We start from the raw sequence: 16,766 nt of genomic DNA, 5'->3' as shown, positions 1-16,766 counted from the left end.
TGTTGGTGCTAGTTCAGGATATCCCTATTGATTCGAGACTGGTTTGTGAGGAGACAAGATATCGAAGTGACAGACTTGAATCCTTTGGAGAATATGTGGGCATAAGTAAAGCATATGCAGAAAGATTGGTCCAATCCCCCTCCAAGACATCCTGATGATTTGTGGAAGCTCGTCCAGGATGCCTGGGATTTCGTGAGTGAGATCAGTCACTATTTGAAAAGACTATCGATTCCATGCCCACTCAACTGCAAGATGTAATTGAGATGGGAGGAAGATGGACTAAATATTGAATCGCGGCTCTTTGTTTTGTTTTTTGTTTTTATTTTTTTAACTTTTAATTGTTTGAATTTTCTAATGCAGACGCCAGTAATTTTTTGTTAATGCCATAAAAAATATTTTTGTTGAGAACAAAATCTTACTTTCTTTCCATTAGCAGCCATAATGTCATAATAAATAATGACATGTCATGGCATAATACATTAATCAATCAATCAATCAATCAATCAATCAATCAATCAATCAATCAATCTTAATATATCCAGCTGTTTGCTGACAACATAAAGTCCACTGTAGTCTATTCAGTTTTTGTTTTTCATGAGAAATGAGGGTTATTATGATCGGTGTTCATTATAGATGCCTGTTGCTAGTAGCCAGAGTTGGGGTGTAGTCAATATATACTGCAGGGCAGTGTCTTTTGCAACTGGTACTGATGGTTTTAATTTACTTCATTTGTGGTTTATGGATGGACAGTAAAGAAGAATGTGTTCCAGATCTTCATCATGATTATTACACCACACACAAGTAGGATTATCAGAAAGGTGAAATCGGTGTAGGTACAATTGTGTGACAATCCGACCTGTTCTGGCTTTGGTTAAAAATGTTTGAGCATGTCTGAGCAAGTTTTTGTACATTTTCAGGTCATTTGGTTTCTTTTGTACGGACAGTAAAATTTTTCCTTTGTCAGAAGAGAGCCAATTGTTGATCCATAGGTTTATAAAATTAGACTTTACTGAAACAAAAGCATTGGATACAGATATCACTTGAAGAGGTCTTGGTTGCAAATATGTTGCCTGTTCTGCAATATTATCGACTTTCTTGTTTCCAGGTATATCACAATGACTAGGTATCCACTGAAATGTTATTTCCTTTTGGATTTTTTTAGTTTACTTAGTTGTTCCTGAATTGGAATAATTCTATGTGCGTATATATTTGGTAGATATTTAATTATATTAAATATAGCTTCCTTGAAGTCCATAAGTATGCAAATAGATTTTTCAGAAATTTGAGTAATACACAATGAAAAGCAGTATCAATAGCTAGCAATTTAGTGTCAAGACTGGAAGAGGATGAACATGGGATGAAGTAACTTTCTTGATATTTTGAAATATAATACCCTGCTCCTGACGTCCCATTATTAGGATTTAGAGATCCATCTGTATAAATTTAAAAGTGATCCTTATATGTGCTGCAAAGTAGTTCCATGGCATCTAATTTAAGAATGTACAGTATGGAGGATCATTTTTGGAATGATTTCCTGGAATTTGTATGCCATGTTCTGAAATCACCCATTTCCATGGAGGAATTTCGTTCACAACTGGAGTTTTAGCAATGAGTGTGATATAGATTGATATTTCTTCTTTGTTTATTTTATACAAATTACACAGGATATTACCTGACAGTTTGAAGAACGTCTGAGATCTGGATGAGGCTTGCAATTTTAAATGTATTTTTGGATCCTTTTGTAATACATAGTGTCTGATTGGTTGAATATTACATTTAAATTTCTAGGGCAACAGTTGATGTGTGGTTTTTGGTACTCCTAGGCATAATCTTACAGCTGAGTTTTGAAGAACAGAAATTTTTTGTAGATCAGTTGCTGATGCTCCTACCCATATTTCATATCCATAGGTCAATTTTGATCGTATATAAGCATTATAAAACAGATGCACTGTCGTAATATCTGATCCCCATTTCTTATTAGCTATGATCTTCAAGAGATTTAATCGTGGTAGACACTGTGAAGCAACATTGGTTAAATGTGTTTTCCATAAAAGTTTTTCATCAAAAATTAATCCTAGGATCTTAGGAGTTGGATTGTACTGAATTTCTTGATTATTCAAATAAATGTGAGGTTTATAGTTTTTTAAGCTATATCTTCTTGTGAAGACAGTATATTCAGTTTTTGATTGTGAGACAGATTCCATTTGGATGCCCAATTACTGATATTATTTACAGCTGTTTGTAGAACTCTTAATGATTCATTTGGATCGTTGTTTGTAGCCCATATTGTAACATCATCTGCATAGATACTTATTTTTACCTCAGGTGGAACAACATAAGGTAAGTCACGTAACATTACATTAAACAAATTTGCGCTTAAAACAAAACTTTGAGGTATACCACCTGTAATTTTTATGGATAAAGACAAATGATTATTTACTGAAGTTTGAATTGTTCTTTCATTAAGAAAAGAATGTAGAAATCTTAGCATTCTGCCTTTGATTCCAAGTTTCATAGATTGTAATAAAATGGATCTGTATGGAGTATTATCAAAAGCAGCTTAAAAGTCTATCATTACAGCTAATATGGTCTTCTTTCTGTGAAACCTTTATAAATTTCTTGAGTAAAATATAATAGAGGTTCAGTTGTGCCACATGATGGTCTAAAGCCAAACTGATATGGGCTTAAAAGACTGAAAGTTTCAAGTCTCCAGGTTAATCTTATGTGAACAATGCGTTCCAGTAATTTAGAAATGCAGGATGTTAAAGATATCGGTCTATATGATTTAGGGTCCAATTTGTCTTTATCTGGTTTGAGAACAGGAATTACAATTGATTTTTCCAAGTTTTAGGATAAAAGCCTGTTTTCCAAATATTATTGAAGAGATGGAGAATTTCTTACCTAATTTTATCAGAGGAATTTAACAACATGCTGTTATGGATTTCATTTTCTCCTGTAGCAGAATTGAGTAGCTCTGATATTGCCAAGTTTATATATAATACATTCATGAACCTGATCTTAATTACTAAATCAGTCATAAAAGAGACAGGAGCAATTATATTTTCTCTCTCTCTTAAAAACAAAAAAACAAAAGCACTAGGTTGTGTTTGAATGCACGACCTCATGAATACCAGCCCGAAACGCTATCACTATGCTATAATAGTAACATGCAGAACACTTCAATTATAACTGTGGTCCAACAACATGTAACATCGCCTGTCTCTGAATTGTAGCGAAGATACCCAAAAGGAGCTTATATTCTAGAGAGCAGTCACGTTTTTTTACAGCTGTACACAGTAAAAAAAAAGGAAGGTTTTAAGCTCTTCATAAGAAAAACAAAACATGAATGTGGGGTGTAGCAAATTAGTATACGAAATTGACACTGTCATAAAATGTACATTTTTTTAAACATTGTATGCATTTTCTCAACATTCAACCTTGAATAACATGTTCAGGAATCAAAGTTTTGGGTTAAAATGCTCTATCTTCTGGATTTAATTCCTTTAAAAATTGAATGGTAAAACTTGTGTCATTTACGAGACAAGAAATACAAGTATATCGACCACGTTACAGCAACAAATGTGTCTTGTTGCAAACAATACGAATAAAAAAAATCAAGATCGACAATAAAGTGGACTTACTTCCTTTCAACAATGAATGATTCAATTAACCATTAAAATTAAACAAGATCAATGTTAGATATAAATTATATTATAAATATTAATTCATGCAGCCAATTTTTATATGAAATATTTAAGGTTCATCAAGTTAAAAATTAACTGTACATAAACTTAAACTGTCTTATTTCGGTAAATTAAATTATTTTTTTAAATGTAAAAACATACCCAAGAGAGGTGGCATGTTGCGGAACAACTGAAGCAAGTCATGGGACATAGACGAAGAGTTCTCTAGTACAGCTAGCCAGAGCTCTAATCCATCTTCCAGTAAGTAAACATGGCAGTCCTGCTGCACATCTGTACTCAATTGGATAACAGGAAGTAGAAATGGAGATAGACTCTCACTCACTGTGCCAAGTGCCTGTAGTGTAAAATACACAGAATTCATAAAGAAGTGTAATGCAGACTTGAAAGAATATACAGTATATTTTAATAGGAATTTATATTAAAACCCACAATGTTTAAAAAACATAATATTTTTTTTTTATTTTAATAAAAATAGAGAGAGAGAGAGAGAGAGAGAGAGAGAAGGGGGGAGAGAGAGGGAGGAGGATAGGTGGGGAGAGGGCGAGGGAGAGAAAGAGGGAGGGGAAGAGAAAGAGGGAGGGAGGGGAAGACAGGGGGGGAGATATGGGAAGAGGAGGGGAGAAAGGAGAGGTAGGGAAGAGGGGTTAGCGAGGGTGGGAGGGAGACAGAGGGGAGGGAGGGAAATGGAGAGAGAGTTGATATTTATAATGACTAAAGACTGTGCTGAGAATGGCTTTCTGGGTACTCCCATTTTTCTACTACCATTATCCTCCATAACCAATGGACATGCTTAGAATTGGCACTGATACAACACAAATTAGTACACATACCTTTACTAGATGCACTAAGGTAGAGACAATAGCACAGCGTAGCATATTATGTTCTGCAGATTCTTCCCATAGTAATGGCAAGTATTGAATCAAGGATCCAGAATACGGTCTGATAGCAAAACCAACTCTCTCCACAATGAAAGACAGCACATACAAAACATGCATCTGAAAAAAAGGAAACAAACTCAATTTATTTTATTGCGGTTTTATAACCAAGTAGGCCCTATATGATATTAGACAATACTTTTGTAATTCTAAATGTTTTTCGTCTGTTGTTCTCAATTGTCAAAGTTTGCAATTAAATTCGAAGTGATTGAGAGCAATGGGCTTTCATGGGAATTGAAAATTCTTAGTTTCCAACCCTCCTTTTTCAGGAGAAAAGTATATCTGTGGTATTTGTGTACTAGATTCATCACATATGAAATAATCTTCTCCATGAATGAGGGGGTTCAAGGAAAAAATACATAGGCTTGCAAAGATTTTGCAGCATGTGACACGTCACGTGATATAATTCAAATCAAATACCTTGTTCTTATTTAGTCAACTGTTTGAAGACAGGTTTGTACCTCACAAGTGACACCAATAAGGCATCACTGAGGCAACTAAGCCAGGAGATAATGGGAGAGGGTGGCCAATTTCTTTTCTCCTCCATTGTGTACATCACTGACCAGTAACATATTACACTAATCAGACTGATATCAATAGTTTAAACATATTATATATAGATTTTGTATAATAAGTTTTGTTTTTTGTTTTTGTTTTGTTTGTTTGTTTGTTTGTTTTTTTTTTTTTTTGCATAATACTGATCAGCACATCAGTTTTTGGAGTAAAAGTACTGCATAGCACAATATCTTAATTGTATAAATGCTTCAAATCACAGCCTATAGCTCACTTTTATTATATATTTGTGTTATTGCTCGTTCCATGACTGAGTCACTGCCCCTTTGCATCATTTCTTCAGTCTTTCTCTTGCAGAGACAATAAAGCACTTACCTTCTCCTTCCACTTTCAACACTGCCAACCTCGAAATCTATTGATTTTCACCCCTTGTGGTGTCAGTGTCTCTGTCTCAAGTGCGCACTCTGCTGTTGTGATTTTAGTGTGTTTAAAATCGCAAGTTCCTGTGTTGCATCTATGAGACAGTATGAACAAGCTCAACAATATTTGTTATTATATATATTGTGTTAGATGATAAAGCAGAAAAGAAACACTATCTCATTTGTCAAGAGTTTGTATTTGGCATGTTTTAAAATTAAATTAAGAAATCAGGATAAAATGCTTGCTCCCCATGTCGCATATAAAATATGTGTGCAGAAAAGGGACTTGATCTTTTATGCCATTTGGCACGAGCAAAAAATTATTACAATGATTGTTATTTTTGTGTAAAATATTTGGATTCAATGAGAAAAACAAGAAGGCCAATGAATACCCAAATATGAGAAGCCAGGGAGAAAATGATGAGTATCAACAACCCTTATGGCCACTAACAACCAACCATGAATACCCAAATCTTCTATCAGTAGTAAGACTTGTGCCACATGGCTCAGATTTTCCAATTCTGACAGAACTAATGACATTACCAGTGCGTGGAAGAACTCCATCACCTCAAGTATATAAAACAATCTAAATTGTTGACCAGACTTAGATGATGACAATCCACATCCTCTCAGTCATTTGAAATTGAAGGATTTGCCACGTGACTTGGATCTTATTAAAGAAAAGAGTGAACTATAAGGATCAAGATTGAAGGGAAAAAATAGTTTAGCTCCTGAAGCAATCTTTTACACAATTCCGAGGAGATATTCAAAAGAAAGGGCAACTTGTGTATTCTTGTGACATGTTTGGCTCAATTGGTCATATAGGAACAGTTTATGAACCAAAAGACAATAGTTCATTTATTGACTCGAGCAAAAGAATTACAGTATAAAAGATATTGTTCATAACAATGGGAATAAATGGTTCCAAAACATTTCATCCATATGAGTTCCATCCACTCTTATGTTTGGTCCACACTAATACAATGTGTCCCGCTTAAAACATAAAAATAAATGGTTATAACTCCAAATATATAAATGGCAAAGACAAATATATCTAGTCAGGTTTGGTAGTGCAGATCTTGCAATTTATGTAACAATGTAACTGCAATGGAGAAATAAATAAATAACAGCAAACTAATTCTGTAAAAATAGCCATGTTGGCTATTCAGCAGAAAGTGTCGTGTGTTCTTTGGTTAGCAGAAACAAAGTCTGTGAAGAATGTTCAATGCCGATTTCATTGGGAATACAACCTTCAAAGACATGATCCATTCCTAATTATAAGAGAATAATGGCCTGATATGCAAAGTTGAAGCAAACAGGAAGCTTGTTGTTGAGCAGTGGTAAGCATGCTAAGAAAGGAGTTTCTGAAGAGAATATTGAACTTGTATGAACCTCCTTTAAAAGAAGCCAAAGTAAATCAATCTGAAAAGCAAGTCTGCAAGTAATATAATAATATTAAATTGGGCTAACCGTCTATACTTATCTAGTTTATATTTGGATTAAACATTAACGTTTTCGGCACTTATGTGCCATTTTCAAATGTATGGAATTGCCTTATTACATGATCAAATAGATACACCTTATGTGTGTGAAATATATGATATGTAGCCTTGATGATCTACCATTGTTTACAAAATAATATGTAAATTAAATTAAAAACACTTACTAATAATTAAAATCTATACTAATTTACATCTACAATAAAAGTCCCATTGTTTTATGTAACATTATGGTTATCTTGAAGTTGTTATCACATGCAGTTCCTATATTTATTAAAATGTTTTTGAGTTGCACTGTGTTGCACGTATTAAAATGTTAAAATTCTGTTTGTTATATATTAACACACCAAGGATTCATGTTGTTTCACTTACGCAAGTCAAAGCACTGTACCACGATGAAATGTTGCGTAATATCAGTTACATTGATGCTTGTTATTGTATTCCTTCGGTTTGCCAAGGTTGGATGTTACAAATTCATCATTGTCACCATACGATTTTCAGTTAAGCCTTTTACACTGCGAACATAAAATGTTGTTGTTATGTGTATGAATATACTGGAGTTTAAATGCATTGATTGAAAATATTAACTTACTTACATTGGTTGGACGTGTTGTGTGCTCAACGTTAGTCAGGCTGTTACTGAGAATCGTTCGGTGCTCACAATAGTTCTTATTTTAATGAACGTCTGGCAGAACCGGAAGTGATGTAGAGGCAGGGGGATGTGATGTAATATTATGGGATGATGTCCGATTTTTCGAGATTAATTTAAATAAATTGAATAGTGGGTTATTGGGATTAACTATTTGTTCGTTTAAAAGGTGTTTTTCTTCGTTGAAATTCTTTGCAATATAAAATTGCTCTGCAATGTCTATTAAGGGGCTGTTAATGGCTTTTATAACTTTTAGTGTATCTTTTATATTACATAATTCATGTCCTTCTTCTATGAGGTGATGGGCATATTTCGACTTGTTTCTATTGTATTTAAAATCTGTAACGTGTTCTTTATATCTTATTTTGAAATTACGGCGGGTTTGACCGATATATAATTAGGTGCAGTTTTTACATTGCAATTGATATATACCACTATTTAAGAGGGGTTCATTATTATTGGTTCTATCGGGGATTATGTTATGAAGCTTGTTGTTGGTTTTGAATGCTATGTTGATATTTTGTTTTTTGAAAAAATTATTGATTTGATTAGAAATTTTCCCGAAATAAGTCATGGTTTGCCATTTTTTGTTCGGTTTTGCATTTTCTGGTTCTAATGTAGTGTGTTTTTTCTTAAGTAATATGGCTTTTCTGTTTTTAAGTAGTTTAAGAATTAAGTGTTTTCCATAGCCATTTTCTTTTGCAAGGTTTTGAATATAATTGAATTCTTTTTTGTAGTTACTCTTGTTCATAGGTATCCCTACATCACTTCCGGTTCCGCCAGACGTTCATTAAAATAAGAACTATTGTGAGCACCGAACGATTCTCAGTAACAGCCTGACTAACGTTGAGCACACAACACGTCCAACCAATGTAAGTAAGTTAATATTTTCAATCAATGCATTTAAACTCCAGTATATTCATACACATAACAACAACATTTTATGCTCGCAATGTAAAAGGCTTAACTGAAAATCGTATGGTGACAATGATGAATTTGTAACATCCAACCTTGGCAAACCGAAGGAATACAATAACAAGCATCAATGTAACTGATATTACGCAACATTTCATCGTGGTACAGTGCTTTGACTTGCGTAAGTGAAACAACATGAATATAAAACAATGGGACTTTTATTGTAGATGTAAATTAGTATAGATTTTAATTATTAGTAAGTGTTTTTAATTTAATTTACATATTATTTTGTAAACGATGGTAGATTATCAAGGGTACATACCATATATTTCACACACATAAGGCAATTCCATTCATTTGAAAATGGCACATAAGTGCCGAAAACGTTAATGTTTAATCCAAATATAAACTAGATAAGTATAGACGGTTAGCCCAATTTAATATTATTATATTACAACTTGCTTATCGGAGAATCATACAAAATGAAAAGTCTGCAAGTGTTTTGGACAAAACTGACGAAAACAACTTGTACTTAGATCATGTGTGTTTCTCTGACGAGTCAACTTTCTACGTACTGGTATTAGGAAAAGTCAATAGACACAATTGCAGAATCTGGGAAAGTGAGAATCCATCTGTTGTGTTTCAACATGAAATGATTCACCCAAAGTTAATGTCTGGTGTGGTTTATTGAAAGACAGGTCCCTTCTTTTTTGCTGAACCCATAGTGATTGGTTTTGGCAGAGGATCCGAGACAATCGCTTGGCTGCCAAGGTCACCAAATCTATCACCCTTGGACTTTTTTCTATGGGGATTCGTCAAAGATCAAATATACAGAACATTAGTGGCTGACCTCGATGATTTGAAGCTCAGAATCTGTCTTGCGATTCAAAATGTCACTACTGATATGCTGAGGAATACTGTCAGTGACACAGTTCATCTGCACTGGAAGGAATGCGGAGTTGGGGTAGTAGTTTCGCACTAGTAGTGAATGGAGTGGATGGAGAGAAAGTTAGAAATACAGTGCAGCATGCATTATAAAAACATTGACTCACCAATTCTGCGCAATGTTACAATGGAGTAGCTAATTCTGAATCACTTTCATCATCATCATCGTCATCATTATATCGAAATCTATATTGGCTTTCCACTTTTAATGTATGTTGACAGTAACCCTCCCAGTCCTCTTTTTTTTATTGACGATAAAGCCATTTCTGTAAGTTCCTTTAATCTTTGCAAAGATAAATTTCCTGTCACGTTATTTTCTCTCACCCTGTGTTTCATCTTTTTCCATGCTAATTCGATCGGACATAAGTCACACATATAAGAAGGAAGTCTCAGTATGGTGTGTCCGAACTCCACCAGCCTTTGGTCAACCCTAAAAATCTTTTCTTGAGGCCTGTGTTTCTCCATTAAAGTGAAAAGGTCGACTTTGTGAAGTCTTTCATTAACTTCAACTCCTTTTTTTCTCGCCACCCTATCATGTCTCTGTTCGACACATACTTATTTGGAGGCTTATCAACCTGAACGGAGTGATAGGGTGCATTGTCCATGACCACGACTAACCTTGGCAGAAGACTGGGAATTAATTTCTCATCAACCCATTTCTCGAAATTTACCTGGTTCATCTGCCCGTGATAATCTCCGCTTGCAGAACCAGCTTTATAAACAAGTTCCGCATTTTTCAAGGAACCATTTTTGCTACATGCATGTAGGACGATAAGTCTGTTTCCTGCACTATGGTTTGTCTGTATGCTGAACTCATCCGAATGTTGCCAACATTTCTTAAAAGTTATGTTGCTGTCCACAGGCCTCATCGAGATATACAATTTCTTTCCCTTGATTACGAAATTCTTCAATTTCCCTCAAATAATTATGACGCCAAGCAACAATATCAACCCTTTCAACTACAACATTTCTCTTAGACTGGGATTTTTTCCATTCGAAGTTCATCCTTTCCAACAGTCTATTTAGTGACCTACCACTGCATGGAAAATTAATTTTATTTCTGATTACAGCCAAAGTTTGGTCACAGTTGGCACTTTCTTTTCTTGAATATAAAAGTCGTTGATAGTATTTTTAATAACACACCTATCAAAGTCATCAATATAACATGTGTATGCTGTGGCCGAGGTGGTCATTTTTTTCCAGAAGTCGAGAGAATTTCATTGGGGCGATCCCGGTTTCTTTCCAAATTTTCTTTTCTAATTTGTTTTACTGTAAATTCAAACACACCAGTGTAATATGCAGCGGGTTTAGTGGCCTGAGTAACTAAATGCATAAGACTCTTGTACTTAGCTTCGTTATCACACGTTTCTATTACTTTCGTTATTATTTCACGTGCTTGGGAATGAATTACTTCCTTTTTCTTAGTAGGCGGTATGATTAGTCACACTTAAGATTAAGTTAATAAATTTAGTTGCTATATACAGGTAAGCTTAGAAACACACTTAGTCTCTATATATATATACACAAATACTATGCACGAAATTATTCTGTAAGAATTACTATATAACTTAGTCTCTATACATACACAAACACTACACATGGAATTATTCTATAAGAGTTGTTATATATACTTAGTCTCTATATATATATATATATATATATACACACACACAAACGCACGAAATTATTCTACAAGAGTTACTATATACACTTAGTCTCTCTCTCTCTCTCTCTCTCTCTATATATATATATATATATATATATATATATATATATATATATGCAAACACTACACACGAAAGTTATATTGCTACATCTTTTGCTTTAAATATATATTTACACCAGCAATTCTATTAAGCAAATGTTCACGTCCGTCTTCCAAGTACAAATGGAGAGAGAGAATTTTTTTTTTTGGAAAAAAATAGAAAGGAAATTAAGCAGAGTGTATTCACACCAGAAGTACCGTTAGCCAGCTGCTTGCTACAAAGATAGCCTCACACTCTTCTAAACAGCCATCCCTAACTTTTCCAAGGTACAGGGCAGATGAGCTGTGTTATCGACAGAGATGGAAAACAGACTCGATATCTGCCATGCTATTAATGGTAGTCATGTTGAAGTGTATTGAAATTTCAACTCTTTAGGTATTAGAAAATGTTAACAGTTTCAATTAAATAAGTTTCTCATTAGAGCTATGGGCTTTTATTTTATTGGTGTTTTAAGCGGGACATGGTGTATTTCCTCCATTGTAAGTATATGTCCACGAATTCTTTGTCTATTCCCTTTTCATCCACTTATATTGTTTGTTCACAAGAGTTTTTCGTCCATATGACATTATGGTCATGCAAATAATAATAATAATAATAATAATAATAATAATAATAATAATAATAATAATATTATTATTATCATCATTATCACTATTGTTACTATTATTTTATTTTATTATTAATCTATGTTAAGTACATTCTTCTCTTTGTCACAACATTTGCTTAATGTAACTAATATTCTCTTTCTTCTTGTATGGAATACAATTTAAGTTTGTAACTTATGATTCACAAATACAAATCAATGTTATTACATTTACAATTTGTTCTAGTTAACATTGCTTCAGAATGTAACTTACCTTTTTAATAGGGTACTGGATGTTTGTGTGTCCTACAGATAGCTGTAGAATTGCCATCTGGATTTCCAAATATCTTTTTGAATGTGTTCCAAAAACGACTGAATGTTCTAATGATAAGTGCTAATGATTTTCTGAAAACGGGAGTGCTATTCTTTCACACAAATTAGTACTCTGAACTCTGTTTATCATTTGGTTATAGACATTCAAAAGTGCGAATGGAAATCTTGGAGGTATACTACTTCTTCTGCCTCTTGGTAGAAGGCCTCTTACATATATTGCCTTGATGTATGCAACAAGACCTTGGACATCATCATGACAACTGTCCACTACTTGGTCCAAATCATCATCTACATCTTCCAAAAAAAAATATATATATATCCTTTTACCTTAGTATTTTGAAACATGGCATTAGTAGCATTTATTGCACTATGATGAATTGTGGAGTTAAATCTGAGTTCACATTTTTTGCTGCAGTTTTCAAGTTCGAATATACTTCTATATGTGATTTCATCTTTTCTAACAGAAAAAGTACACTATTTTTAAGCAGGAAGATTTGCTCATGCACTATTCCACTGGTTATGTTTGTTCAGGTACAAAAAGTTTTGATTTTATTATTTACATGCATTGAATAAGTTTTGATTTTATTATTTACATGCATTGAATAGCTAATAAAATGGACAAAATAGTGAATCAACTTTATTGATAGATGGTGTTAGGCGAAAAACTGTGGACCAAATGTCCATGGACGGTCACATTTTTTGGACGTAATTTGGAGTGAACGAGATATTAGTGGACAAAAGTGTTCAATGAAACGTCCTGGAATGGAATCAACATGGATCCATTTCAAAAGCCAATGATCTCTCTAAGTAAGTAATCTTATATTAATTATTACCGTTGCCTTAAATCACTTACATATATTTGGTATTATAGCTCATCTAATTATTACTAATTCTACGAATTACAATATTGATTTTCTCTACTTAAATTTCAGTGTATGATTAAAATTCATACCTAACTTATGATTTATCTATTACGAAATACTCGTACATTCCACTACATCCATTTCAAAAGCCAATGATCTCTCTAAGTAAGTAATCTTATATTAATTATTACCGTTGCCTTAAATCATTTACATATATTTGGTATTATAGCTCATCTAATTATTACTAATTCTACGAATTACAATATTGATTTTCTCTACTTAAATTTCAGTGTATGATTAAAATTCATACCTAACTTATGATTTATCTATTACGAAATACTCGTACATTCCACTACACTCATAATCAATGAGCATTTATTCAAATATCTCAACAAATCTAATTACACCTAACAGCAATTCTTTAACATAAACAACATTAGTGCATTAATAAATGTTTTTTAGTAAGTAATTTTATAATAATAATTATCTGCGTCTTTATATAATAACTCGTTTATATTTTTGCATTTATTATTATTTCTCCATTTCAATTTTCAGATGAAACAATTACAAAATACACGAACATCAGCTACGCAAACTATCTTGTAACTCACGACAATTCTCAGTTATGATTACTCTAAAATATTTTATTATCATCATTATAAATTTTAAATTTTAACATCATTGACAAATTTTAACTATTGTATATTTAATTGTAACACGAGCTATATGTATAAAATATTCGTCTAGTCTAATTTTAAAATCCAAAGATTATCTCTATATTCATCCTGCATTATGTCATATTTACATATAGCTCATGAATCTTATGTATTACATATATTGTTTTCTATTCTTTGTCATTTGCATAATTTACTGTTATAGGTCCAGATTATATGTTTTTTGTTATATCTGAAGATGCCCTAAATGGCAAAAACGTTCATATTGTTATTACATAGCAAATAAACATTTGCAAGTTGATATGTCTTAAGATTGAAATTTATTATATACTTATTTAATAATTTACCAGGCATATTGATATATAAAATTAATTGTAAATTTGAATATGAGCTTGAAGTTACATTTTGTGCAGTCTTTACATAATTATTTCCAGGTAACTTAGAATGAGGAACAGAGAAAGAGATTCGATCAGGGAAGAAAGGGATGGAATTGAGATTCTGGTAGCGATGGCTGACTACATTTGCTGTTTAATAAGGTAAACTCGTCATAACCACACATGCAAGTGAACTCAATGTTTGTTTGCAACAAAGAAGGCGAGAAAATCATTTGCGTAGGATGTGTATACAGGAAATTTTATCCTACTTCTGCCAGTGTCTTATGCATTTTATAGTGTGGTTAGAAATCACCAAATCAGTAAATATTTCATGGCCTGTAAGTCTTTTAGCTTGCGACATTTCTCCTGTATTCCATTGTAAAATTTTAATTGATAGAGTTCTCATGCATGAAACCTGGCAAAGAGATCCCCACCTGGAGATCCAAATGAGGGCACTATTTTATCTCTAGATAGTTTCCAAGGAGCCACCACCAATCATATTTGAAGAACATAGAATTGATACTGCAGTATCTCCTAATGCCCTTTCTGTAATCTTAATGAACATATGGATCAAGATCATCTTCACTGTCCAACTTTTACTCAATTTTTCAGTCTACCTGCTAAATAGTGGAGTGCAAGAGAGCAAATAACACCATTAACTGCTCAACATTAGATACCAATCAATCATAAATATTTCATTTGAACATTGTAAATAAATAAAATGTGATGCTATACAGGAATTCAGCATATCAAAATTATATTTGGACACATGCTGAACCTTATGCCACCACAAAATAAAAATTAATTTTGCAGACCTGTGTTACTGGCCATATCTCTCTCATGATAAAATTAAATTCTGCCAGTCACCATATTTACTCAATTTTTTTTATCACTGGGAGTAATGAATTATAACTGTTAATTAAGTATTTTTAACTTATTCTAATATTAATGCTTTCCTGTATTTTTTTCTTCCTTCAGAGTTTTTTTAAGTTGCAGTTTGATCTATAAAACATGGCAATGGACAAGACAGCCTGCTAGCCAAGCATGGAACTATCATCCAACGCTATTGCCTGGAACCTTGTGTTGACATCTCTAAGTGTACAATTAAACAGGCTCTAAAAGAGAACCTGATGTTACTAAGAGCCTGGAGATCTACACCAGCCATGAGAAAGGCCAAACTCCTCATTGGAGAACCAAAATCTAACTTAACAATTCCTGGCTTTAGAAAGAAGAAGCTTAAGATAGATAACCGGACTTTTGGCTGGACACTGCCATCTGAACAAGTAACTACACATATTGGGCCCACTGTTGCTCCAACTTGTAGGAAATGCAAGATGAATGTTGAGTCATCACCTCACATTAGAGGTCTGCACGGACTCTGATCAAATCCGCGGGCCTAGGCCCAGACCAGCCTGTGGGCTGGACTCTGGCCTTAAAGAAACAAAATCTTTTTTTTTCTGCAAATTATATATTAAGAAAAAATAAGACGATTTTAATGCATGCACGAATATATGTCCACCTGGTGCCCATCAAAGAGAAGACTACTAGTTATTGTAAGTTATTGTTTTGTACGACTTCGTATTTCAGAATGACACTTGTCTCATCTCTACTCTCTCTTAGACACAGAATAGTAATATGCGTTACAAGAGCGGTATGTTGAAGTTTTCATGTTCGAGGAAAAGTTTGAAAAAGCGAAACGTAGTTGAGCTTTTTTAATTTCCGAGAATTGAAAGAAAACATACCGCTCGTGTATTGTATATTATTTTGTGCGAAGATCGTTTATTACATACCTGAAAGAGGAATTTCTAATTAGTTGCAATGAAATCTCCATCTTGGTTTCTGTTCAATGACGGCAATTTTGGAAAACAAAAATATCTATCTTCAACATTGTTGCTTTAAAATGTCTTCTGTGTTTACTATACTCCAGCAGGCCGTGATATACGTCTGTCTTTTTTTTCCCCCCCAGTCTATAAATGCGAACTTAAAACAAACAGCTTCCTTAATGTTACATGCATCACGAAATGCAGTAACTTTAGTGGAGTTGTAGAGTTTACTTAATTTTTGCAAATATTTAAAAACAATAATTAACAGTGCAATTTAGGTGAAATTGCAGTGGTAAGTTTCCAATTTATAATTATTACTATATTGAACATCTCTAAAAATAATATGTTAAAAGCCTAAAGCAGTAAAATCAATATGTCACTTAAGCGGTAAGAAGAGGGAAATTGTTATGTGTGTTAGGTTGGGAATACTGAATATGGAATTTTAGACTTACCGTGGGTTGGTTTTGTGCGGAAACCAAGCAAATACGCACGATCTTGCACAAAATTGTTTGTTACATCTGGGACACTGGAAGATTACTCTTTCTCAAGCTCCTACTAGAATGATCTCTCTCACAGCTGTATCTAACTCCTGTGACCTCTGCTTTATCTGTTAGTCTTCGAGTTTCGGGTTGGACTTGGGTTGATAATTTTAAACTAATCTCAGGTTTCAGGTCAGGTTGGGGTCTGGTTCAAGCTCAGACCAGACCGGGCCTAAGAATTTTGGCCTGTGCAGACCTCTACCCCACGTTTTGCTGGATTGTCCAGGTCTAA

At 33.5% G+C, this 16,766-nt stretch overlaps 1 protein-coding gene across 3 annotated transcripts in view; it reads right to left on the bottom strand.

Annotated features, from left to right (window-relative positions):
* The window catches only part of Impbeta11 (importin beta11), a 212,103-nt gene that overhangs the window by 79,364 nt on the left and 115,973 nt on the right, over positions 1-16,766 (bottom strand). For all 3 annotated transcript variants that reach the window (XM_069833446.1, XM_069833448.1, XM_069833447.1), the window contains 2 exons: positions 4,535-4,699; positions 3,846-4,038 (listed from right to left, as the gene is read on the bottom strand). In XM_069833446.1, coding sequence (XP_069689547.1) covers positions 3,846-4,038; positions 4,535-4,699 — 358 coding nt within the window. The remainder of the gene's footprint in view (positions 1-3,845; positions 4,039-4,534; positions 4,700-16,766) is intronic.

Source organism: Periplaneta americana, chromosome 8 (assembly GCF_040183065.1).
Source record: "Periplaneta americana isolate PAMFEO1 chromosome 8, P.americana_PAMFEO1_priV1, whole genome shotgun sequence".
In the NCBI taxonomy this organism is placed as follows: domain Eukaryota; kingdom Metazoa; phylum Arthropoda; class Insecta; order Blattodea; family Blattidae; genus Periplaneta; species Periplaneta americana.
This window is presented reverse-complemented; position numbering and strand designations above follow the sequence as displayed.